Source organism: Perca fluviatilis, chromosome 17 (assembly GCF_010015445.1).
Source record: "Perca fluviatilis chromosome 17, GENO_Pfluv_1.0, whole genome shotgun sequence".
NCBI lineage: Eukaryota > Metazoa > Chordata > Actinopteri > Perciformes > Percidae > Perca > Perca fluviatilis.
Genome location: NC_053128.1, coordinates 20,814,479 through 20,841,793, shown reverse-complemented (window position 1 = coordinate 20,841,793; position 27,315 = coordinate 20,814,479). Strand labels below are relative to the sequence as shown.

The window sequence follows — 27,315 nt, the reverse complement described above, 5'->3', positions numbered from 1 at the left end:
ATCAATCATGGCTTCAGCATCTCTGGTGCATTGTGTTTGTCGGGAAGTTTCAAAGCAGCACAAAATTAATAAACTCCTATATGCAGAGTACAGCAGCAGATGAGATGATTTGGAGCAGAAATGACTACAATAAAATAAGGGGGGGTGGGTCCAGGTATTGTGACTCATTGAGAAATGAAGCCTTAGTAATCCAATCCAACGTTAGGCTGTTGTCAGAGAGAGGAAAACAAGACATGCCTGTAGAAATGGATTTGTAAGCACCAAGTCCACGCCAGATCGATATATGTGGGTTGATTGCATGCCAACTCATAAACCATCTTTATGAGGCTGTTTTGAAATGTGGTTGGGACTGCTCACCCACATGCATTAGTCAATATAGCTGATGTTTCTGTGCTCCCAGTATTTCAAAGACTCTTAGTTCATTAAAGTTATTATGCTACTTATTCAAACTGTTCACATAGACGACGTCTTTAAAGGTTTGAATGCTGTTACTTTAGGAAAGAAAACAGAAAAAGGAGAATAGGCAGTAACACAATAATAACAAACAATAAAAATAGGCTAATAGGCACCACCACTTCAGGCTTAGACCCCTAAATAATTTATAGTGTTTTCTGTAATTTAAACTATGACAGAAGGAAAGAAAATTGAACAATGATATTTGTATTTAAAACCAGGTTATGCCATCATAAAAATGTAAATGTTACAGGTTAGAATATATGTGTGCCTTAAATTATGGGTGGGCCTCAGTCCAATCCACCCATTCCATTTTTTGGGGGTTTGTTCAGGAGAAAATCCAGAAATGCAGCTGTTCTCCTCAGCCTGCCTTTGGTCAATATGCAATTGTAGGAAAAATACAGTTGCTTGCAGCGTATTACATTACCAAATTATTTCTGGGTGTGATGAATTATCTCAGTGTGTGATAAATTGGCACCCTGTCCTAATTATATTTGCATAATGTCTTTTCTGCTTCATTTCCACTCCTACATGTGGTGGAAACGTTCCCAGTAACACTGTAGAAAGATCTGGAAATAGTTCCCAATATTTATTATTGTCTTTGGAATCTGTCAAAAGTTTAACATATTTTTTTACCGTGAAGACATTCATCAGTGTCTCCCCGCACAATCGCTGTATAACAATTAGAAGTGTCACAAAGTGTCATGAATAGTCATAAAAAGAATACAGCGGTTAAATATATCCCAAAAAATTATTAAATTTGAAAGAAAATATGACATTTACAAGGGGGTAACCCCTCAACAAATAAATCAACACCCATAAAACCTAGAATCCCCAAATGCCAGAAACAACTAAATAGATGATATACCCCTTTCAGTTGCCCCATATTATAATAAGATACTGCATAACAACAACAATGACTTCTAGGAAAAGATTAACTCTGACAGCATCCACAGTACTTTTGAGGAAGATTCCAGGTGCATTTGGAAGTGATCATAATCAGTGTCAATGGGATATTCCTTGCACTCTGTGTAGGTTGCATACTGGTTATGCACACACTTGAGTACCTGCAATTTATGTCATTTTATCTTATACATGGCTTAGAATAGGATTGCTACTTTGTGTTTAGCTGGATAGCACCGCTCCCTAAGTTGATGTTAGACTGGATCTGTATGGCTTAAGTATTCAAGCATTAGCTGAAAACAAGGCTTATCACTACAGCAGTATTTTGTGGTGTCAGGAGTTTTAAAAAAATCAAAGGATGTCTCCAAAGGAGCCCCAGCAGATAGAAGGGAGAAAGATGCCATTGAAGGTGGACGACGGCTTTCAGTTAGGAATCAACCCCACTTGTCCGCTGAGTCCAGCCTGGTCATCGTTGGTTGGCTAAGATGTTCAAGAGCTTCATGCAGCTGCACATAGAGAGAGACAGAAGACAGGTGGATGAAGGTCACAATCCAGGAGCAGGAGTAGAGTGTTTTGACCCAGATTGCTACGCCAGGAATTGTGCGGAAGCCTAGCCTTTGAGGGAGGTAACAGCTAGGCAATTTGCTGCAGTCATGCTCAGAGTGTTCAGTCAGGTATAGAACAAAATACTGACCAGAACCTCATTTTTATGAGTTGCACACTCTTCAAAGCTCCAAGGGAGAGAGACACTTCTTGGCACTCACAGACTAATAGACTGGTAGTGTGTTTCAATGAAACACTGAACGCATTTCCTTCAGGAAAGAAATGGGACAAATACCTTGTATTTTTGCTTGCTGCATACAGAGGGGTTCCCCAGAGCTTAGCAGGATTTTTGCCATTTAAGCTGAGCCCATTAGGTCACAGGCCCTCTGGATGAGCTCTGTGAAATGTGTGAAAAAGTGATGATTCTTATAGTCTTTAATGATTCACCAAAGAATATGAAAACAATCTTGGTGCTGATGATGGATAAGGAGCACGTGAAAACCACTCCCCATGGCTCAAGACAACCTGCTGAAATGACACCCAGGTTCAGTTTCAGACATTCTCACTATTTAGCAGGTTGTATAGTTAATTTGATTTCCAAAGAGCTTATTGAGAGGTTTTTCCTGCCTTGTTTCTTTAAGATTAGACATGAAACCTCATCAACCATCAACCCTCCCGAGGATGCATTGTTGACCATGTTTCTGCCTTGTTTTCTGAGATACAATCTGAAATATGGTCAACAATGCATCCTGGCAATGGTTGATTGTTAGTCAAAGAATGTCACTGTGGAAGATAACGCTTTTATATTTGCCTTTGTTTCTGTTGCTCAGCATACGTTAAAAGGTATGCATGTGTGTAGGGAGAGTGTCTTCGCATGCTATAGATTTTGCATGCAATGTTGGCTCCCAGAACATTTTCAGATTGCTATGGACAGTGTTGGGCAGGTTACTTCCAAAATGTAATACAATATAGTTTACTAGTTACTGTCATTTGAGAGTAATTAGTTATATTACATTATTACTGTCTCTGTGTAATTCTTTCCACTACTTTTGCATTACTTTTGAGTTTCTTTCACCAAAGTATGACTTGGCAGGTACAGTAACTTGTGAATTTCAACCCGGGATCAATAAAGTCTCATCTTTATCCAATTCAATACAGCTGTACAGTAGGTGTTTCCAGGTGTTACCTGCCAGCAATAGGCTGCAGGTCATTGTTACTTATTAAAAATGTACAGAGTTATTAGCCCATACATTTTTGAATCACTGTCTTTCACACTGTCCCAAAAGATACATTTATTTGAAATATTTTTATATGAGGATCTTGTTCTTAAACCTCATGACCTCGGTGTATTTCTGAATTAATTGTCAGTCAAGAGCTTCAGCCTGTCTGGAGCAATTGGAGGTCAGAGCTTGGCCAGCGATGTTTAGCTGGCGCAGCATGGGGAGACACATCCATATTTTATTCTAGCCCATGGCAAGAGCAGGAGCTATACATAGCACTTTATTCCTGCTCCTCTGCAAACAGCAGATGCTTTAAAATATACAAGTAGAGGCAAAAGCTAGCAGAAAAAAAAAGTGTCTGACTAAAGATTGGACATTACATGCTTTCCAGTGGCTGGGGATGACTAGGCATGAGACAGTAAATGTTCAAATCCTGAAGAGCGGGGGAGTTTCTGTCTGTCTGTCTGTTTTTCTAAGTCCTCCAGATGTCTTTAAGTGTTTTCAACTGCCAATATATTTCATTTTGTAGTATCTTGGCAATCGCCATAGGAGAAAAATGAAATACCACTCATTCCTTTCTTTCTGTGATGTAGGATTTTGTCAAACTTGCAATTCTCCCATACTTGATCTTTTCTTTATATCTGTGGCAATGCCTTCAGCATGGTGCCTTTGGTATTTATCTCAGTTAGTTTTGGGATTAGAGATCTACGGAAGAGGATTAGGGCCACGTGAAAAGTGTAGTTGAGTTCTGAAGTCAAAATTCTGACTTTATTCTCAGAATTCTGACTTTAAACTTAAGAATTCTGACTTTATTCTCAGAGAGTAAGCATTGTGGAACCGTATACACCTATTCATTGATGATTTTAAATACACAAAATATTAGCTTTTTGTGATTAGTGGTAAGCATTATTAACCCAATTAGGGTGGTTCATACATTAAGCTATTTTCTAAAACTATTCAATGGCACAAGATAAAAAAGTACATTTCCAAATGATAATTCCCTTTTATTTTATTGTCTCTCCCTCTTACTGTACGTTGACTCTAATTCCTGCCCATTCTTGCTCTTTTCTTTCTCTGAATACTTCTCCCCATTATTTTTCCCCTGTCTGTCTTCTCATATTTCCAGCTTATGCTCCTTTACCCGCTCCTCTGTATCCCTCCCGGCTTTCTTATTTGCATCTCATTCCCAACATCATCTCCTTTCTCTTTGCTTCAACACCCATGGCATCCATTGTCTACCCATCTCTTCCTCACACGTCTCTGGCTCTATCTCTTTCTCTCTCGGCCATTCTCCGTTCATCTCTGGATCCCTTGTCATCTCCAACACTTTTGTCTTTTTCTTTGTATCTGTCAAACCTCTTACTCTCTTCCCATGTACCTGTCACACTTCCAGAAGCAGTGCTGTCAAAGCTTTCCCAGAGAGCTAGACTGGACTGCTCCTATTGACACAATGGCAACTTTAATAAATCACAGAGGGAATCAGAGCTGGTATGAACCCCTGTTTCCTTGCTATTGATGCATTCTGGACTCATTTGCTCCCCAAGCCGTGAAGGGGAGGAGAGAACACAAGGGAATAGAGATGCAGCTAAAGTGTGTATCTGCTTGTGCCTGCATGCATGACGGCATGTGTTGGAGGTACAGGCAAAGAAAAGACATGAGAAAGGGAGTAATAAAAGGAAATGTAATAAAAAAATAAAAAAAAAAAAAAAAACTGAATGAAATGAAAACAGCAGGGGTTTGTAGGGTCCAAAGATCTTCAGAAATCTCTCCACCATTTTCCACATGCCCGCATCTGCTACTGTGTATATGAGTGCCGTTGGCTGCCTGGTGGGATGGCTTTGAATAGGGAAAGTATATAACTGATTCCCAATTGTTGAAACATGTCAAGAAGTTGCTAAAATTAAATTGGCAATATGTGCATAAGTTATATCTGAGCATTCATTTCCAACTTTTGTCATTTTATTTAGTTTACTTTGGTGTTGATCATATTGGCTTTAAGTTGGTGTTAGTGTGTGAATAAAATTAATCTGTGTATTTTAAAAGATACCAGCTAGGACTAGGCAGAAATGTATTTTATTTTCCAGTTTACCAAATAATTTCAACCAAATGAATGACTGTACAGATTATATTTTTTTTATTGTGTTTTTTGCATTTAGCTAAGGTCAGCTTAAGTGTAGAGGCAACTTCTGCAGTGTCTTGGTCAATACCCTGTCCCCTAAAACAGGTAGTTTAGCATGAAATGTGGCATGATATGGAATAGCTTCCACACAGTCTACTACTACCATATATGTGTGTGTGTGAATTCAGAGTCTTCCAAGCTGAATTGCAAGCCGTATCACCTGCCTTAGGGTACAGGGCATTGTTGAGGATCCTGAAAATGTTGCCTTGTGTCTCACTGACTTTCAGCAGAGAGGAAATAGCTTCTTGAGCCTAAGAGAAATAAGGTTCAAGCACTATTTATGGACAGACAGTCATGGTCAAAGGTTTCAGTTTCTGACAGACAGTAATTCCCATTGGCTGTATCAGCGATTTGGGGGGGGGGGCCCTTTTTTTTTTTTTTTGGTTTTTTTTGGAGAGTTGCTTTTTTTTTTTTTTTTTGCAGAAAAAATTTTTTTTTTTTTGGTGTTATTTTTTGTACCGTGAAGGCATCATTATATCAGTTTTTTTTGTCGTGATACCCAGAGATATATTTTTAGAAACCTCTTTTTCTGGAAATTAGTGCTTTACCAGTGAATCTTTTTATTTATTTATTAAAAAACATGAATTCCTCCTTTGTTGATTGTGATAAGTTATATTATACCATACACATGTATTAGCATTGTCGTTATTGTATTAGTAGAAGCTGTAGCAGCAACTGTAGTAGTAAAACTAAGGGTGTCAGTACTATTACTAACAAACAGTATGCTGCATTCTCAACTAATATCTACTTTGACAATGAATTGCACAGGGGGAAAACATTTTGGTTAATCAATCAGCAGTCATCTCTAAAGTTTACTGTGACAATTTAAGCTTTATTATTCCAACCACATTTGTCTTGTTCTTGTTTGTCTGCTTGATTATGAAATGAATACAGTATATTTCACCAACTAAATGGTACAGGTCCTGAGATGCATACAAGCAACTAGCTTTGTTGAGATTCGCCCGTTTTCAGCGGCAGTTTCAAAATATGAGATTTTCATAGTAAAGGGGTGTCAATTTTTTGTGTCTTCCCTAACTAGTGAGGGTCTCCTGACACCTTAGTGGACCCATAATAAGAACACTGAGTACATCTCCATCAAAAAGCAAATGGCTGCATGCCTTACCTCTCTGGGTCTGTATGAATGCATTGCTCACCAATGAGCTCCCAGGGGAGGCTAGAATGTAAGAGATGCAAAAAACGGAGAGAAGGAGGGAAAAGCAGATAGGTGGTATTATGTTTGTAGTGAACACTTCAGCAACACCCTGATTATTTTTCAGATGTTTAATGTTCCATGGTCTTTACATAGGATGTGAACATATCCATATAATGCATTTGTCTTTGTTGAGTATGTTATCAAGCTTCAAAGTGATTTTTCTGCCACTGTTTACACTAAAAATCATTTGGTTTGACGGCCATTTTCATATCCCGGTAAATGCCATGAAAAGATGAAAATGGGGATTGGAGTCCACTTTATGTAAACTGCTCTGCTTTACACACAGCTGTGAAATCAATGTACTTGGACAGGGAGTAGCAAATAAAAGCGGGGCAGGAGCTAAGACATGTCATTTACATAGACAAAAACAAACACATGCATATCCATACACACTTTCACAAAAGCCTGCATAAACAAAAACAAGCATGCAGTCCAGCAAAAAATAGAAAATTAAGGAAGGGTTGTCTTCCCATACTAGACCACCAGGAATAGGTTGACTGATGCATCGTGCTGTTGACATCCACTGCTTATGAGACACTGTTAACACATGATAAGGGAGTAACCGCAGATAAGGGAGATGAAACAGAGAAAATAAAGGCACCAGAGCTTTAGCTGACATTGAACTCAAAATGAGAAGCCAGTGTGGACCTGGGGTCTGGGGAAAAACAAATGTCAGAATAAAATATCTTGGTAGCTGCTTCTGACAGAAGTGAGAAATGGGGATTAACAGCAAAATAGTGAGAGACCTTCAGGAGAAAATTAACACATTTGTGTTTCAGTGTTCATGACTAATGCAGACATTCATGTCTTACAATATCTTGTTTCAACTATGGAGTCTTGTGGACAATTAGTGATAACATGGAGGACCATCTTGTTTATAATTAAATGAAATTATTACTTTATATCTGAAGATTGGCCAAAGAACATGTCAGTTTTACAGGATTAAGTGTACTTTAATGTATGGTGCAAACAGATCCATCATGATATTTTAAGATGGTTGAGATTTAAGGTGTGTGTGTGTTAGTGGGGAAGACAGAGATAAAAACATAAACATCAGCAACTAGGGGACTTACATTTGTTTCAAGGAGACTGTGGCTCAAGGCACTTCTGCCCTGCCTAGCATCTTTTCTTTCTTCAAAATGGAACAAAGGAAGAGGGATAAAGAGAGGCCATGAAATATGTATGCAAGCAGTTAACCTCAAACATGCTGTCACACATTCTGCTCAGTCATGGCAGGTCAAAGCTTAAGTGCCACCCACTCTGGCCGTTCTTGTTTTTTTGCTAACCCCAAGTACCTGAATTAGCCTAAAACTACCATAAATGCCCACTGTGACGGGGCGCATAGCTGCCGTCACTGTAGCGACTACCTAGTTTAGCTCACAAAGACGGAGTGTGAATGTTGCCTGTGTATGTTTTGTTAGCATGCTCTGTTACGTATCATATGCTCCGATTCAAATCATCTGTTAAACTTGCCATTCATCTGATTCCACACAGTAATCCCGTAGCGTTCTTGTGCACATATTACAGCTAATACTGTGGTGATTTAAAGGCTATAGCTATATCTATCAATACATAATTCTCTGTTGTTTAAAACCATACAGTTTATCACAAACATCATCATTTATAATAATCACACTTACAACACTTACATCTTTGTTATCTTACTGTTTATTTAGTTTAAAAGGTAACAGTATAACAGGTAGTCTTTGTGGCTTACCGGCGTCTGCTCTTTTGTTAATAAAGGAAAGTTTGCCGCGATCGGCGAGTTTAAATGACGTTATTACAACTATTTATTTTGTCTGTTAAAGTATTTTGTGGCTTAATGAAATGTTTTGGTGAGTCATGTATAAATCTGGTATGTTGCAATTCCAGGGGCATGCTACAGGCCTATATAAGCTGTCAGTTTCAGTTGCTCAAGGAGCTAGAAGAGGGTGGACGTAAGTCTGTGTAAGGCTCTAGTGACTAGTTTCACAAGTCAACTTATATACAGCTGTATCTGTATTTTTGGTATCATTTCATAAGTTTTGACTCTCACGTCAATTTATTTTATTTTTCGTGAAAGTATTTGTTTTTTCTCTCTTTTTTTTTGTTTCTTTAATTTTGGTTTTATTAATTGTTTGTTTTGCCTGTGGGCCTTAATTTGGACAGAAATTAATAAAAGTCCATCATTCCAAACTTCATCTTTGACTACCCTGAGTGTCAATATCTGCTCACGACGACTCTCCTACATCTACCCTCAACACCCACAGGGAATGAAGCTCCCTTAACCTTTGTTGAGTACTTTGTTTTCTATTCACTTTCCTTTCAAGGTTTTAGCCCCGCATATTGACACTACACCTGAAACCCTTTTGGATTTTAAAACGCAAACCAAATGCCAAATGTGGTGGCCAGCAGAACAATGTGTAGGTTGAATGTGTGTACGCCTATACCGTCATTTTACTGTTTAAGATACATTCTGCTGTGCCTAACAGAGAAAACTACTCCACTGTTATAGCCTTGAAATGTGCTTTCTTTCTCCCAGGACATTCACACTACATCGATGCACATGAAAAGGAGAGGAGGCTTTTTTCTACTTCTAGGCATGCTACTGTATATAAGAGAAATGTTTTCTAGCCACCAATGTAAAAGCCTTGACTTATACTCTGCATCATACTGTATAGCTGATGGATATAGCACAAGGATAATTTAAAATGTGTCCATGCCATTGTTTTTTTTGTCTAACCTGTTTAGTGCCAGGACTTGTAGGGAACTCTTGTTTTAGTCTCTGTGTCATGTGCTCAAAAGCATTCCTTCAGCACAAGGCAGAACTCGACTCACAGCCAAGGGTTGGTGTACATACACCACACAATAGCCAGAAGCAACAGTAACTGCTTCAGCATCAAAGCCAGTATATGACCTGAAAAAAGTTCAGTTACATGTATGATACAACATAGTAGAAGAACTATTTAATATTTTATATATATAAATTATACTTTGTTAGTGTAGCATAGCTTTAGCTGTAGTCCATTACTTCAAACAAAATGGATATCTTTGCAGTATGTGATACATTGAAGGCTGCTGGATTGTAAATAAACAAATTTTCAGCAATAGAAGCTGGAGGCAGCAGTATTGTAAATAGAGAAACAAATGAATGAAGGCTGGGGTGATGAGTGAGTGATGTGCACAACTTACTGTGAATTTGAAGCCACTGGCCACTTAGCAGCAGTGATGTGGGGGGATATGTCAGCAACAGTGGCAGTTAGATAAATGCACAAAAAGCACACTTATGCAAAGTAAATCACTTTATTATTTTCAACTAGCAGCATGATATTATGAACATTTTCAAATTCAGAGATCTGGAAATTTCCTATTGTTCATAAACAAAAAGTATATACGATTTCACCAGAACTGTGGTGAAATGATCCGTTTCATTTCCATGAGCTATACTAGCAAACACTGCAACAGGAAATTAAACTGAAAACATTTAAATGCCATTAGATTATACATTATCAGATGGTAGTTCTGTGTGTATGCATATGTCAACTACCCACTAAACTAAACCAAACTTACTCTTCAACCTTATGCTTAAAAATGAGTGGATAGTGTTAAGTCTAAATTTCACCATTGCTGACATACAGTATACTTACATATAGCCATCTCTTATGAATAAATAAATATGTATGATCATGCTCGCAACACTCATGGAAAAACTTGCAGCAATTATAATCCTAAAGTATTGCTGTTTTCTTTGCACTACATACGGCAAATCTTTTGACTGTGGTGCTTTTCACAGAGTTGATGCTTGCTTGCTTGCTTTATAAACCATTAGTTTACTTAGTTTTCAACTGCCTGAGTGTGCTTGACTCAGCTTGACAAGCTTTTTGGCTGCCTTCAGGGCACCTTAGATCAATTTGTATAGTGATAACACAGGGATTCGAAAATGTGACACACTGTTATAGAGGAAATATCTCCAGAAAGTCCATATCCAGCCCTGTGGCTATAGACACGTCTTGATGCCTCGGGAAAAAAAAAAATCTAACATTGTTCTACTCCCTCTTCAATCATGTATGAATAGGTGTTTTGATGAAACATCTCTGGCCGGCTGCTGGAATCCTAGTCAACAACCCATGTACGTACAGGATTTTATCTAAAAAGAAAATGCTTATGTCGTGTGTTCTATGTCGTATAGGCTTTGCCCTCTAAGGGCTGTCACTATTGGGTTAATCCCTTCGCGCATGCGCAGTCGTGAAGATTTTCTTTCCCGCCCTAGCGCTCAGTGCATGCCTCAACTACGTCTGCAAATACTGTATATTACAGAAGCGGAATCGGTGCTCTGCTCCCAGTTTTTCTTCAGCGCTACCAGAATGAAGACTTCTACCTCCAGCAGTCTTCGCCTCTGTACTTGCTGCCGGACTGGCTACATTCTGCCGTCGGATCTCCACCCCAGCTGTGAGTCCTACCTCAGTCCCGTTCACGCCGGGATGGCGCTCACCCCTCAGGCCTCTTGCCCGTTCTGCGCCTCGCCAGCCAACAAAAAACGACCCCTTTCCCTTTTTTTTGGGGGCCCGGGGGGGGGGAAAGCCGCACAACCACACCACCCCGATCTCTGCTGTGCCTCCGCCATCATAATACTATTTAACCCCAGAAGAGGGATCTCTCCTCGGTTTTCCGTCCTCCCCGCTGGGAGGAATGGACCCCGAGGCGGGTAACAACGCCCTCCCTCTACGGCTCTCCCCGTCTCAGGAACGGCGATCTTGCTTCCGAAGGCCACCCTCTTCGGCCACCAGAAGCCCACACCTCCGTCCCACTGGGACCAAGTCTGTGCTTAGGTTACTGACCACTCACACCAGTGTGTAGCCCAGGGCCTCGCGGCACAAAATAACACTGGCTTGCTAGCCTCTGCTGTTTCGACAGTGGCATTTTCGGGATGCGGGGAACGTCTGTCTCACCCCGGTTGAGAGCGGGAAAAACAACCGCCCTTTTAAGGGCAAAAAAATGGCAGTTTCCTCTCAACCAAGCAGCTTTTGTTCCCATTGAACATCCCGCTGACCATAAGACAGTTGTTCCCCACACAAGCACACACCAGCACACACCAGCCCGCCGCTGCACGCGGAGCTCCACCACTCTCTCACTATGTAGACAGCTGGAGCGTGCGTCCACTCAAAACGAGTATGGCCACGCAGACATCCTTCTCCCTTCTCCCCCCCCAGCTGTCCCAGCGGGATGAGGAGGGCTCTGACCCAGTGGCCGCTCCCGCCTTTTAGGGCGGCGACTGGCCATGGCCCTTTTGACGAGGCCCTACCCTAGGCTGTGCGACACAATCCCATGTCTCGCGCAGCAACACAAACACTGCAATTTACATCAGCAATTAAATCCTGCGTTATTGGTGATTGATAGTGCTAGTACAAATACTTCATTAGTGTACTTAAGTTACTTAAATTTTTTCACGTAGCTATACTTAAGTAGAATCAATACTGCATCTTTTTGACTTTTACTTTGTTACATTTTGCAGCAATTATCTATACTTTCTACTCCACTACATTTATACAACGTTCCGTTAAATTTTCTGATCAGTTTTTCCCTCTGCCAAACGGCTTCCTGACCGTCACAAGTTTGTCTCACCAGTGAAGTTTGGTTGCCATAGATAGATATGTATGATATGATATGTATGATATGTATGTATATATGTATATATATATATATATATATATATATATATATAATATATATATATACACACTGTAAAAACGAAAATGTTGTGAAAACTCAAAATTTCAAGGCAACTTACTGCACTAGATTTTTGAGTTTGGAGGCCAACTCAAACTCCTACGTTTTGAAAATAGTTCAGCCAACTAATAATGTTTTGTTCAAATAATTAACTTTCATATGCTGTGCCAACTAATAATGTTTTGTTTAAATAATTTATCTTTCATAGATATAAAAACTTAAAATCTTAAGTTTCACATACTAAATAATTCAAAAACAGTCATGTCAACTAATTATCTTTTGTTCAGATAATTAACTTTTTGTGTGTAAAAACTAAGTTTCGACTTCTAAAAAAGCCCCCGTGCAAAATAAGGGGGCCCATCTAAAGCTGCTGATCTTGCATCACTTGACATAAAAGGGCCACTAGTGAAGTGACACACCGCGAATACTGGCTGAAGAAAGCCTATTACTGCTCAAAGTCTAACACTGCAAAATTCCAGCTCTTCTTATCAAACGTAACAGTCACTTACCTCATGGTTACAAATGTAAACCAGCACAACAATGACAATTACCAGGCAACAAAACATTCTCTAAGCAGACACGTTGTTAATAAACGGAATTCATAAAGTTACATTTGTATTTTGAACAAACTGCAAACTTTTCAGCAAAGTTTGACACAACCATTTACTGCCTTGCATCATGGGAATTGACCAGCCAATGAACCACCTGACTGCAGTACGCAAATCGGAGTTCAAGGCATAGAGCAGGCCGAAAAGGTAGGCAACTGAAAACCCCTGCAGAACTGCCCATGAAACCCAGTTTTAGCGTGGAGCATGAAAAGAGTAATTGACCTGGCCTCAATTTGAGTCTAACTACAAATTCAAAGTGGCGCCACCATACATTTTGAAGTGAGACCAACTTATCACAATAAACTTAATACAGTGAGTTGAAGTAACTACTTTAACAAAGTTTATAATGCAATTATGTGTTTTTTGTTCTGTTTAATTGAAAATCAAAGTAAGATGAGCAATTTCAAGTTCTCGTTTTTACAGTGTATATATATATATATATATATATATAGGGCACCGCCAATCCTTCATCGGCTTCCAAGCCAGCTCCGGTGCTCCAGAGCCCGGGCGCAGCGCTGCTAACCCTCGGCAATACAGCCTCCGGTGAAAGTGAAAATTAAAATGTTTGTTTTTTATTATTCCCGTTTTTAAATCATAGTTGCCATCTATTTTTCTCCACAGCGTTGTTTACTTCTCCGCCAGGCTGCTAAGATGCGTTCATATCTTATTTATTTATTAATAATGCATTTCTACAATCACAACTTAGGCCTTACAATCAGTATTAGGCCAATTCATAATCATAACAGGGTTTTTTATCAAAATAATATATTATTTGATACATTCACTTGTCACTGCAAATAAGGAGAGAAGTTAGTCTATGTTCTGCTTGTGGACTTGCGACAGCCCTTAGAGGGCGAAGCCTATATGAAATAGAACGATAGTTACGTATTGTAACTCCAGATTCTATGCGTATAGGCGTAGTCCTCTAAGGTTCGGGCCACTTGCTCCACTAACATTGGCTGAAGAAAATGCTGATGTTGGGAGCAGAGCAAACATTCCGCTTCTGTAATATACAGTATTTGCAGATGTAGTTGAGGCCCGCGCTGAGCACTAGGGCGGGAAAGAAAATCTTCACGACTGTGCATGCGCGAAGGGATCAACCCAATAGCGACAGCACTTAGAGGGCTACGCCTGTACTCATAGAATCTGGAGTTTCAATACGTAACTATCGTTTTGTTCATTGCTAAGTGTAGGTTCACAGTGCGTGTGCTGCATAGTGTTATAGTTCTTCTGTTGTTTTCCTAACTTCTGAGGATAAATGGATGCCTAACTTAACCAACACCCAAACAGAAGAGCTAAAATATGTAGTAGCCAATGCACTTTAAATTAATTTCACTCTATCATTGTATCTGCACAGTGTCAGGAAACATGGGCAGGTTACAAGACAGAACAAGCTAGATGGGTTGTATCTCTGTCTGCGGAAAAGAGATCAGGATTTTGTCAGAGCTATATTCAAGGACCAAACAACTCTTTACAAATTTTTATAAAAACTTTGATAACTCTACAAAGCTGTTCAAAAAAATATTAACCATTGTAGAGTGAGCTAACCACAAATGAATCGGAACAAATTGTGGATCATTGCAAGGATAATATTTGTTCTGAAGCACACTGCAACACCGCTGTTATTGTTAACTTTCCATTTATAATATCAAAAACAGTGTGAATACTCCTGCCTCTTCACTTCAACCCTCATCCTCTTCATCTCCATCTTCCTCTGCTCTTGCACGCTCATTGGCATGCACGATGAGCATCCACTGGGAGCAACACATCACCATTATTCATGGAAAGAGTACACCTCTGAGCCGGACTGACAGATCAAAAGATGTTGATGATAGGTGGGGGTAGTGGTGTTTGGGGTGATAAATGGCCTCATCTTTTTGAGATTGCTATACTTATACAAAGTTTGGGGACTGAGCTGTTTTCAGAGTTTTTTGAGTGGTTGTTTGTTTTGGGCCACAGCTGTCTAACCCTACACTTTCAGTACATGCTTGCAGACATGATAGCCCACATACAGTACAGCCAAATCATTTCTCCTTACATAGATTAATTTACAATGTCACTTAAATTGAACTTGAACGCTTCACAGGCCATATAAACAAGGCTGGTTCTATTAACAGAGGCTATAGATACATGTTGTTGAATAGCATAATCTCTTTTAGATATCCACGTTTCGACCTGTTTGTGTCAGACACAATAAGGGGAGACTCCTAATTAGTCTCTTCATTCTGGCATTAATTAATTAGCCAGAGCATACCTAGACAGAATGTCCTGTCCTTTTTTCTTTTGCAATTTTCTACTGTAAAAAAAACTACCCCCTTTTTCCCCGCAGCCAGTTGTTTTGGAGTCATTCATCAGAAAAATAGTGAGACTGAGCCATCAGTGGAAGTGTTGGCAGGGTCCCTGTAGAGATGAGGCAATATTGAATTGATGGAATCATATAAAGGCCAGATAAAAGAAATAACACTGTGCTGCTTTTTTACAGTGTCAATGGGACAGCCTGGTGACTGATGATGCATATCGAACTCTTATCTTTCAAAAAATAAAGAATAAAAAGCTATTTGGGGATGTTTGCCTTTTTGCATCCATGTGTGTATTTTACTTACTATATATTGTGTGTCGGTCACTATTTGCAAAATTATTTTCACTTTAAAGCCTTATGACATGCCTGCCATTTTCACTTTGTAATCTCTGTTTCGTAGCTATTGACCCAAACACGGAGTCAGTAGAGGATTTGATGCAGAGGTTCCAGGACAGTTTCCGTGTTCCCAATACGCCAACGGACATGTCTCACTATCAGCATGTCATGCACAGCTCATCGACGGGTCGCCGGAGGGTCCCCAGCCACACCAGAGGTAGGACAAAAAGTCATTCAAAAAATTTGCAATTTTATAACATATGCATGTTCTCTTTAATTTTACTATGCACACTAGACAATGTTTGCTGATTTTTGGTGCTTCTGTGGTACTTATTTTATAGTTTTGCACAGGGATATTTGCCCTTTTAATAGAACATTCATGCACCAGTGTATAATGTGAAATAAGCATGAGGACACATGTTTGAGCCGTTTCCACTCTGCCTAATGAGATGTGTAAATGTATGGGCTTTTTCTTTCCATGCACTTTTCAACACCCTGGCAGCCGTTGACCATTATTTGTATTTAGAAGCCTAAGATTTCACAGCTTCTTCACAGAAAATATTTTTTTTAGTTGCTTTTTATAACAACCCAAACTGGAATACCTAAATTACATATTCTTTACAAAACTGCCAACTATTATCCAAAGAATAGCATTGTAGATTCATAATGCATTAGATGGTCCAGGTGGCAATTGTTTTCCATTTATTGTGAGGCATTAATTTCAGCATGACAGACAATACACATCAATGGTCAATTTAGATGTTCCATTTAGCTTGCCCTGAATAAGTTGGTAATGACTGAGGAAACAAATGCAAACAGCAAAAATAAGAAAGCTGCAGTCAATTATTTTAATTTATGACCTCTAGATGTATTAGATGTATCTAGACATATTAACCACTGAGCTACCATGCTGCTCTGGAGAATTGCCAAACTGCTTTGAGAACAATGTCACAGTTCTTGTCACAATTACTTTCCTTCAAGTAAATGTGACTTACCATTTCCTATCTATTTTTTTATTTGATATCTGTGAAATGTATTAATATGTAAACCGTTTTTCTTTTACATCATGTAACGGATGTAGACACCAGATATAGCGTAGGGACCTGAGGAATATGGTAAAAAGTGACTTTAGTCAATCAGATTCATAATTTGTTTGTGAACATGTAACCATTTACATGTTCATCAGGGGTTCACATAGCCCTGTATCTAACCTTCTGTATAGGCTCGCATTTATCTGCCTAGGATGAGTTCAAAATAGTTTAAGCATCACACAAATTCAAAATATTTTCAAGAGAATCATTTGATTTATTTAGAATAGAAAGATTAATCGCACATTTAAAAAAAGTGGGGTTCTCTATACACTTCGTATGCTTTGTTTACATGTTTTATCATGATTGCTTTCAGCTCACTCGGTCGGCTTTCTGTCTCATTAAAGATCAATTGGGAGCACAGTTTCACAATTGTGAAAAAAATAAGCATGGTGAAATTTTGAGATGTGACATATTGGTGACACCAGCCTTAGCCACAGAAATACATTCAGCTCATTACCAGCAACATTGCAAATAATTTTAATTAGACATGCAGTCTGTGTCATTGGTCATATCATTATGACCAGTGAGACATTAACGCTGAAAATGAGACATTAACCATGATGAGTTCACCTACCCTTGACAGAATAACTTACTACCCTCTTGAACACTGTCATCTACAGTAGATGTAAAATACAACACTGAGTAACTTTACATATTATCCATGCTTACTAATGTGGGGATTATTAATCTTTACAGTCACATAGCCAGTGGTGGAATGAGTTTATATTCATGGTTATCTAGAACACTTCAGCTTATTTGCTGCTGAGGATTTAACTCTGTAATAATTAAATGCAACTTGTGTCTACCTTCTGAGTAGAGGATGCCTCTAAAATTAAATGTGTGCAGGTCGAGCTCCTCTAAACTCTATGAAGGACACTGCTGAGTGATGTCCTCTCTGAGGTCAATGGTAAAAGAGTTAGTTTGTGGGCCTATAATTAGGGCTAAAAATGTTTCCTTAAGTGCAGGCAAATACTACACACATGATAATAGGAGAAACACTTAAACTGAGGAGGAAACTCTATTAGTTGGAGTGATGTTAGAGGGGAATGTTAATTGGTCAGACAGAAATTCCTTGCCTGTGTCAGGCAAAGGCCAATAGGAAAGTGGATTTTGGCTTTTCTTTTTCATATTTTCTTTTTCATATTGTTCAACTTGGTAGACCTTTTTATGCTGTGCAAAAGCTAAATGTCTCTCGGATTTTGTCTTAGCCCCTGTGTGCAGAACTGAGGTCAGTAATACTTGATATTACAGGGATTCATGCCATGTAGATCTAACCAAGCGACACAGACAGGTGGAGTGGAAGACATCATCTGTGTAGTTTATGAGAAGTGACAAGAAGTGCTTAGGCTGAGCTACTGGAATTAAGTCAGTGCCAGACATGACATGAAATACAGGTGGTCACAATGAAGATAGGAAGGTCTAAGCCATTTTGAAAATATATTTCAAAAGCACATAGTTTGACCACTTGTGACTAATCTTACTTACTTGGAAAATGATCACTCAAATACATTTTTTTCTGACCTGGAAATGAATGTATGCTTGTTAAATTACATTGTAAAGAAATTAGCAAATAATCTCTTTCCAACCATGCCCTGCTTCAAATGGGGTTGTATACAGTAAGGCACACACCTCTTAATCATGACAGACCAAACCTGGGCCCTGGTTCCTTGAAGCATTTTAAGGCTGACAGGCCCCATTATAAATATATGGGCTAGGATCATTATATCTTAAGATACCTTTGGGAAATGGACCCTGAGCCCTATGTTGAAGGAGAGGACGTGTGTGTTTCAGGAATTCAATATTGAGAACACAGGTAGTGGGCTAGTCTGCACAAAGGAGAGCTATTGTCCAAGACGTCTGAGTGTGAGGAATAGCAGTAGGTACTGTAAGGATATGATGCATGGGGTGTCTACATCCAGCAGCACACAATCATTTTAAGAAACTGCACATTCCTTTCCTTGAGGCATGAGAGATGGTGGAGAAGACAAGCCCCTAATGGCCAATTATTGGGCTTGAGGGCTGTCTGGATTGGAGATTCACCCCAAATCTGCGTAGGAGTGGGAACAAGAGCCAATAAGAGAATAGCATCACACTAGTGCCTGGTTGTCAAGAAAAACTGCATATAGTTTACCAACCAAAGTACCTTAGTTTACTTGATTCACATTTACATTAAAGGGGTAACGCACCTGAATATATACTCAGCTGAAAAACTACAGTAGCATTTTTGTCTGCTCAGCTAAACCCTGCAGCTGCTCATCCACTCTTCTCCTGCATATTGAATTTTTTGCTTTGTGGCAACATTCTTTGCTTCCCTGTCAGCATGTATTGCCCTAGTTTCTTGTAAGCACCATCTTATACCTGGACTCTCAGAAAATGTTGGCTAATGCACAGATTGTCTAGTCTCAGTCACTACCTTCAATTTCCAATTTTTTCATCTTGGCAGATAGGATAGCTACATGATAATCACAAAAGCCAAAGTCAAACCAAATGCTGCCAATAAGTATTTGAAACAAATTGCAAATTGATTGCTCAAAACACCTTTGGAGGTGGTTATTAATATAGAACAATATTCAAGCCAGATGTTAAAAATATGTAGACATCAATTTTTCCAAACCACATATGTAGTCTGTACTCCTCCCAATCCGAACTATTTCAGTATCAGCAAGTGGAAGTATAATGGCAAACATAATCATCAGCAAAACTTGTCTTATTTGTACTCCATTCACGCAACTTATCCATGTGTTTGTGTTGCTACAAAGCTTGACAAAAGATGTTTAGGATGTTATCCAGAGACAGAAGGCTACCAAAGAGGCTGCTACACTGCTGCGTTCTCTACCGCTTATTTAGGGGACTTTGAAATGGCTTTTAAGGGCATTATTGCCACCTTCTTGACTTTGGTTTGTCCCACCTAGATTTGCATTTAGCACAGGGATTTTAACAGAGGTTCTCATCTGCCTCGTGAAGATGCATACTTGTGGCTACAGAAAATGTAACTGACAGTGTATACATTCTCACCTAAATTATATCTGGCTATAAGGCACATGAAATGATTTGCGGAGCCACTCTGTCTTCACAACTGCCCAATCAATGATGTCTTTCTTGCCTGAGAGAAGTTGTTTCATTTTGCTATCAAAGTGCATAAATCAGCAATTTCCATTGGTTGGCTTTCATCTTTTGTTCCATGTGGAGTATTCCATTACAATGGGATGCACACAGGAGCCACTTCTTTTGTACTCAACAACCCCCTGGATATGCCTTTTTTCCATGTCTGTGAACACCAGATCTAATGATCTGGGATTAACAGGTTGTGAGCTGCTGTTGGTTGTCTCCTCCCTCTGAAGTTTGGTAAGGTTTTCTTTTTAATGTGTCTGGTTCCTTGTTCAGTGCTTTAATTTGACCTGTGACTTCGACTTTTACATGGATTTAAAGGTGCAGTGAGTGGCAGTTTATGTTGCTTGTCTGGAGATGTAATTCTGTCTTTCCCCTATAGTTAGCATTACGAAATGACCAGTATGAGTGGGAGACTTTGCTGTTGTGTTGCTCTCCCCCGCATATTATGCTTGGTGCAGAGCTTCGGCCATTTATGGCCCGAGGTGGACAGTTCTTCCTGCTGAATGTACTGTAGACAGCAAAGAGTTTTGTGGGTATAAAGAGGCAATTTGCCTCATCAAAAATATATATAGCTTGCAATTCAATCCTGTTTTGTAGAATGACAATAAATGAACCTTGATATGCCAGATTCATTTTGTATGTTGTTTATATGCACATGCACTAACCATTTTTTTTGGCAAATACTGTAAGAACTGATCTGCCCTCAAACATGGAAAGAAATACGCATTTCATAATATTTTGTGAAATGCCTATATAGAGCCACTTTAGAAGATGATGCGTGTTTGTAAAACTATGGTTATATAATGTAATTGCCATTGTTCTAGTGTAGCCACCTTTCTAGAAAAACTTTGAAGTCACAACACATTTGTGGTCTTGTCAAATATTAAGATTTGTGTTTTAAAAACTTGCTCCTTATTTGCATGCACCTCTGTGCATGCTATTCCCTGCTGTGGTGTTAATGTATTTCCATGTGCTGGCTAGAAGCTGTGGAAATTTTTTGATGTGTCACAACGAATACTTTGGCTCATTACGATGTGGATAACCTTATGGTTATTATCTAACTTTTCTCTTGTTTATTTGATGCTTTGAAGTAGCACATGAGTGTGTGTGTGTGTGTGTGTGTGTGTGTGTGTGTGTGTGTGTGTGTGTGTGTGTGTGTGTGTGTGTATAGCACCACATCTTACGTGTGTTCCATGGTGCCTGAATTAATTCTGTGCTCAGCTGCTCCATTTTCAGCAGTCCTCAATCTTTGCTGCAGACAAAACACAGTGATTACAGGTTCTACAGTGACTACAGGGCTTGTCTACAACAGGCCATATTTGATCTACTGCCAAGTCAGGGCAGTGTGCGACTATATTTTTGGATTTGTTTGGTTTGTGAAAGACCTAAAGAGACAGAAACAAAATACAAAGAAAGATCACACAAATGTCTGTTGATCCATCTGACTAAGTTTATTTTCTCTTAATTAATCCTCTGTTCATATTATGGCTAATCATTTAGTAATTTTCAGTTAGAGTTCTTACTACATAATATAAAAGACTCATTCAATCTGTTTTTACTGAATTTCACTGCACAAAACCCCCCATGAACCAATTTTCACCCAGATTTTATATCCCCTGCTTGTTTCCAAGAAGACGCTGGTCACCACTAAATCCAATTTTCATCTGTTTTTAACCAAACTAAACAAAATGTTCCGATAAAATAATAATAAATCAGAAATAAAGATACTTACAGTATATAAGCAGTCATAAATTTGCGCTGGGGCTAGCTCTGGGGTGTCAACAATTTGCTACACACCACACAATTAATTAGACATCTTACTCTACATAAATGCGATTCCTGATTGTTAGTGTGGCCCCGCCCCCTGTACATAAGGAAGGCTGGGAGACAGGGATCGGTCTCTCTCAGACTGAAGCAGCCTTTGACCACCCTGTTGTCTTCTGTTGTTTTCTTTCTAGCTCTCTCTCTCTCTCTCTCTCTCTCTCTCTCTCTCTCTCTCTCTCTCTCTCTCGTAGCCCTTTCACTTATTCAAAAAAGTGTTTCCTTTGAACAAAATCCAGACAGCAATTACCTTTGTCAGCACAATGTAATTGGGTAGCAATGAAGACAGGGTTGTTTTCTGCACATACTGTACATACGTTATTTCATTACTGGCAACAAACCCATATTGATCCTAACTGCTTTGACCATATGTGTGAATACCCCTTGTATATATCAGATGCAGGTCATGTTCAAGTCCTTTTTAAAACCGAGCTAAAACAGCCAAGTTTCAAGCGGTTAAATTTCCCAGGAGCAAATTCAGAATGGTTCTTTAGATTCCACCTTTGAGTATAATCTGTTGACGCTATTGCTTAGTCCCAACCACACTCTGTGATACTTTGACTCAGAGAGTCTGGGGATATTTTTGATGTTGCCTACAGCAGTAGCATTAATATTGAGGAGGCAGATGATTTTGGGGCGTGAGCGTCTTCTTTATTATATGTATTGGTATCGCATTTTTGAGGGGAGGGAAAGCAAGACTCTTCCATTGTTACAAATTATTGAATAAAATAAAGTGTTTGTATAATTTAGGGGCTCAACCAGAAAATACACATTGCATGCATAAGAAGTAGTAACACAAACGAAAGAGTGCTATATATGACTGATTGCTATGCCATGCGTGTGCAAGCAATTGGCATCAATTCGCAAATTTTGTGTGAGGCTTGATAATGCTGCTATAATTTGAGTGATGCCAGTGGAACCTAGTAAAAAAACATACAAAGTGGGAGCACATTCTAAATGGAGTATTTATTTTTTTACTTGTAGTTTATGCTTTTAGATCAGCTCCTCTAGTTGGTATGGGAGGTGTAAGCTCAGCAAGTAACATTAGCAAGGGTTTCACATTTAGATATTTTTTAGCTGAGAAGTTACAAAAACATCTTTAATTTCAGTTTAACCTTTCACGTCCAAGCTAAAAGGATTGTGTTGATATATATTTTGCATCTTATACTCACACATTCACATACTTTTTCGGATTATTATAATCACCTTTGTTATCAGAATTACTTGTATCTGTATATGCCTCAAAAGATATTCATAATGATGCCGAAGGGATTTTTTATGCTGTCAGATGTATTGACAATCCCACCCAAATTCCAACCTCCCTGCAGTGGTTGCATTTTCATTTCAGGACTGCTTTTAAGATTTTATTTTATCAGGCCACAGCATGAATCATCCGTTTATTATTACCCTGACCTTTTTTGTCCCTGTGAGGCAGACAGTACCAGACTGTCCTAAAGCGTCAACATCTTTCCCACGGTCTAATATAGAGCATATTAGTAACTGAGGTGGTTGATGACCAGATATTTTGAGAGTTACAATGCTGATATACTGACAAACTGCAAAATAAATCCTCACCTCAAGGAGTTATAAGTATGACCTTCCAGTGTTCTCCCTTTCAACATTGTTGTGCTGCAGAGTCAGCTTGCCAGCTGAGAGCATCATACCGTGCGTGTGTTTTCTTCACTGCTCTGCTGGCTACTGAATGGCTCTACATTCACTGACAAACTGTTAGACTCAAACTAAAAGAGATGAAAAGACAACCAATTTAACTCATCAATGTCAATTTAATATTACAAAGATGCAAATGTCACAGATTAATGTAAAGACAAAAAAAGTATTGAGAAGAAGCCATTGCTTTTTTCATACTCCATTTTAGATAGCTAAAATGGCAAGGCAACACCTTTTTGGGTGACAGCTGCCATCCTATGCCACCCTCTGTGGCTTTACCACTGAACAAGCTGGTTGGTGACAGGTGATAAAACGACATACAGCCGGGTGCCAAGGGCCACTTAACAGCCAACAGCAATCGCATATCTGACATCCCTGAGATTTACCATTTGCTTATTAGCTCCAAATTGGCAGGTGTGTTCTCGATGCAGGAGAGACACAATAAAAAATATAGAGGTGTGTGTACAAACACTGAGTCCACTTGAGTAGAAGAGCCAAGTGGTGCCTTGTTAAGCCTCCCACCTTTTCAAGTCCTTTCTCTGCTGTATAACAGGTTGCAACTCATAAATTTAGGTTGTAAAATGTGTCGGCAGGGCTTATGCCCTCTGTAATAACTTCTCAGCATAGGTTGTTTATGTATAGTAGGATTGGGCGTGTGCAGAGCTTTTAACAATACATTGTGCAACTGCAGACTAAAACAATATGATGGAAACTAGCACTTGTAGCTAACTCTGGCTTGTTTACAGCAAGTAACTTGTCTGTTGATCAATGAGCATTGTCCCTATCAAATAAATAAATAAATTAATTAATTAATTGGGATTAATTTAGATAAAAAGAGCAGGGGGAGACTGAGACATGAGAAAGTTAATGGCAAGGATAGCTACCACCGTGACATACTTGTAGTCATCCAGTGCCAACATGTAATTCCCGCTTAAAAAGTAGACAGACTGGGGCAGACGGGTAAAAGAAAGAAAATCACAGGCTCTACCTCCTGTATTTCTTTCTATCTCTCTGATTTTCTGGTTTAAGGAGTGAAACCCTTTGCTCGGTGCAGCATGGCGGAATGGAACGCGTCAGGCCTACCTTCCTGATCCTGACCCCTCCAGCCTGTGCTTGTTTGTTTTTGCTTTAAGTTTCACCAGAATAGAGCCCAATTTCTCCAGTCATTCTACACTGAACAAAAATATAAACCTAACATGTTTGTTTTTGCTTCCATTTTTTACGAGTTGAAACAAAAGATCAAAGACTTTTTCTATGCACACAAAAGGCTTATTTCTCTCAAGTTTTGTGCACAAATGTATTTGAATCTGTCTTAGTGAGCACTTTTCCTTTGCAAAGATAATCCATCCACCTGACAGAATTGGCATATCAAGATGCTGATTACGCAGCATGCCAATTACCTGTGTCTTGGGCAAGTCACAATAAAAGATTACTCTAAAATGTGCAGTTTATCTTGAAAAAATAAATGTATCTCTGAACTATGGATTTCACATGACTAGGGCTACAGATATACATTTTTTCGTCACAGGAGTTATCTGTGAAAAAAAAATAATTCTCCAAAGTGCCATCTGCCATTGAACATAATCATTTGCCCACTCAAGTCAGTTATGACGACGCACTGCAGTCAGGGTGAAGACCCTGCTGAGGACGACGACCTCACAAATGAGCTTTCCTGAGACGGTTTCTGATAGTTTGTTCAAAAATTCTTGTGCTGTGCAAATCAATTGTTGCATCATATGTCTGGGGGGCTGATCTCAGACAATCTTGCACTTGAAGAAGCTGGATGTGGAGGTCCTTGGCTAGCGTGGTTACACGTGGTCGGCGGATGTTATGTGGATATACTGCCAATGTCTCAGAAACTACACGGGAGACGACTTATGAACATTCAATTCACTGCAACAGCTCTGGTGGACATTCCTGCAGTCAGCATGACAATGGCACGCTCCCAAAACTTGCCACATCTGTGGCATTGTGTTTTGTGATAAAACTGCATGTTTTAGAGTGGCCTTTTATTGTGACGAGCCCAAGGCACACCTTTGTAATAATCATGCTGTGAAATCAGCATCCTAATATGCCACGCCTGTCAGGTGGATGGATTTTCTTGGAGAAACGCATATTTTAACAAATTTGTGCTACACATTATGAAGCATTAGTTAAGTATCAGTAAATTCTAAAGGAGACCTATTATATGCTGTTTTCAGATGTTTACTTGTATTTTATGATTCTACTAGAACATGTTTACATGCTTTCATGTTCAAAAAACACTTTTTTATCATACTGCCCACGGCTGCTGCACCTGTATTCACCCTCAGTCTGAGACGCTATGTTGGAGCGCTGTCTCTTTAAGCCCCCCTCCCAAAAAAACCCAGTCTGCTCTGATTGGTCAGCATGCTTCCATCTTAGCTGCTGTTGCACTCAAGGGGGTAAGCTTCGCTTCAGAACTCGAACCTCCTATGGCGCCATTTTGATGCTACAAAGAGATCACCTCCTGTTAGCATTCCACTGACTAGCATTCATTTTGACGTCACTTGACAGCGAATAACTTTACATCTGAAGCGTTTACAGACTCTATTTGTCCATTATTTATTTCTAAAGAAACACGACAATGTATAAAAGGCTCCATTACCTTGTACCTCACGTTATGGCTACGTAGAAGACGTTTTTGTAAAAATAGGCTAATTTTGTATCACATAGTAGGGTAATTACCATATAGTACAGGAGAAGCTCGCATGCAGTTTCGACTTACGTGAGCTGTTTAGGTTTAATTAGTAATGTTAACTAGCATTTTAGTTAGCAATAATTAGCCTGTGCCCATGTTATCTCCTTACATATACCTACACTCTCCGTCTCTGTAAGATTGGGAATGATTGAGATTTATCTTGGCACAGCTACCAGAAGACTTACAACTTTCAGACACGTTGCTCACGTCACATTTAAGTTGTCTCTCTCAGTTGGAGGCTGCGCAGTAAAGCAAACCGAAAAAGTGCTTCTAATAGCCTTCACTGGTCTCCGTCCAGAGCAACGGGGTCTATTGGTCCATTATATACTGTCTATGGTTGCACTCCGAGCCTGAGACTGACTGCAACGCAGCAGGACTTTGTACCGTGAAAAATCACCAATAAAGGCATCTAAATCAAATACTACCCAACCGGATGTGTTTCAGCAGTAATGTGACACGAAATTGGGGAGAAATTAACAACAATGGCAGCCAAGATTACAGCTTTCCCTGACTTAGCATGTAGTTAGTCCTATGTAAACATAGCAGTAGCCTGAAAAAACTGAAATTGCATGCCTGGATCGATCATAAAAGCCTGGCTCGATGTTACGTGACACCATGCCGATAGGAAAAAACGTTGAAAGCGGAACGTTCAGAACATTGGGAAATCTGAGGTTTTTGCTCATAGGGATTTCTCTGAAACATGTTTACCTCATCATTTGAAGCTCTGGCCATGGTTAAGATGAAAATCTCACGTAACATTATAGATATGACAGAAAATACAGAAAAACATAATAGGTTCCCTTTAATGTATCATTTATACAGCATTGTTTCTACATTATTACACATTAGTATGGTATTCATAAACACATTTATACATGTTTTATTCTTGATTAATAAGCTTATCTATAATGTGTTTAATGATTGTATGTTCATACTTTATAAATGATGGATTCACCATTTCTAAATAAGGTTTAACATAAATTACAAACCAGTTATTTAGGAGTTATCAATGGTTCACAAGATCATTAAGAATATTTACACATACAATGATTTAGACATGAAATAATGGCCAGTTAGTGTGTTAATATATGTTTTATAAACACTTCTTAATACTCCAATTCATGATTAGTTTAGGTAGTTAGAAAGCATTTACTAGTGTGACCTCATCTAAAGTGAGGAACACTTAATACAGAAATTCATGATTAGTTACTTGTTGTTAGTTAAGTATATTTGTGTGAACTCATCAAAAGTGACAACTATATATGCCTTACAAAGCATTTATAAATTAAATTGAAAGGCACATTCTAAATGATCTTGTGAACCATTAATAACTCGTAAATAACTGGTTTGTAATTGATGTCAAACTTAATTAAGAAATGGTGAATGAAACCAGAATGAAAGTACATTAATTAAACACATCGTAGATGAGGTTATTAATCAAGAAT

The 27,315-nt window shown here is 39.0% G+C and overlaps 1 protein-coding gene across 2 annotated transcripts in view; it reads left to right on the top strand.

The window, feature by feature from the left end:
• The window catches only part of LOC120545374 (astrotactin-2-like), a 298,446-nt gene that overhangs the window by 95,298 nt on the left and 175,833 nt on the right, over window positions 1–27,315 (top strand). Inside the window, exons 1-2 of one of the 2 annotated variants that reach the window (XM_039779628.1) lie at window positions 10,602–10,619; window positions 15,525–15,677. In XM_039779628.1, the coding sequence (XP_039635562.1) occupies window positions 15,560–15,677 (118 nt within the window). In that variant the 5' untranslated portion in view covers window positions 10,602–10,619; window positions 15,525–15,559. Of the gene's footprint in view, window positions 1–10,601; window positions 10,620–15,524; window positions 15,678–27,315 lie in introns of those variants that run through there. The other variant, XM_039779627.1, reaches the window with a different exon arrangement.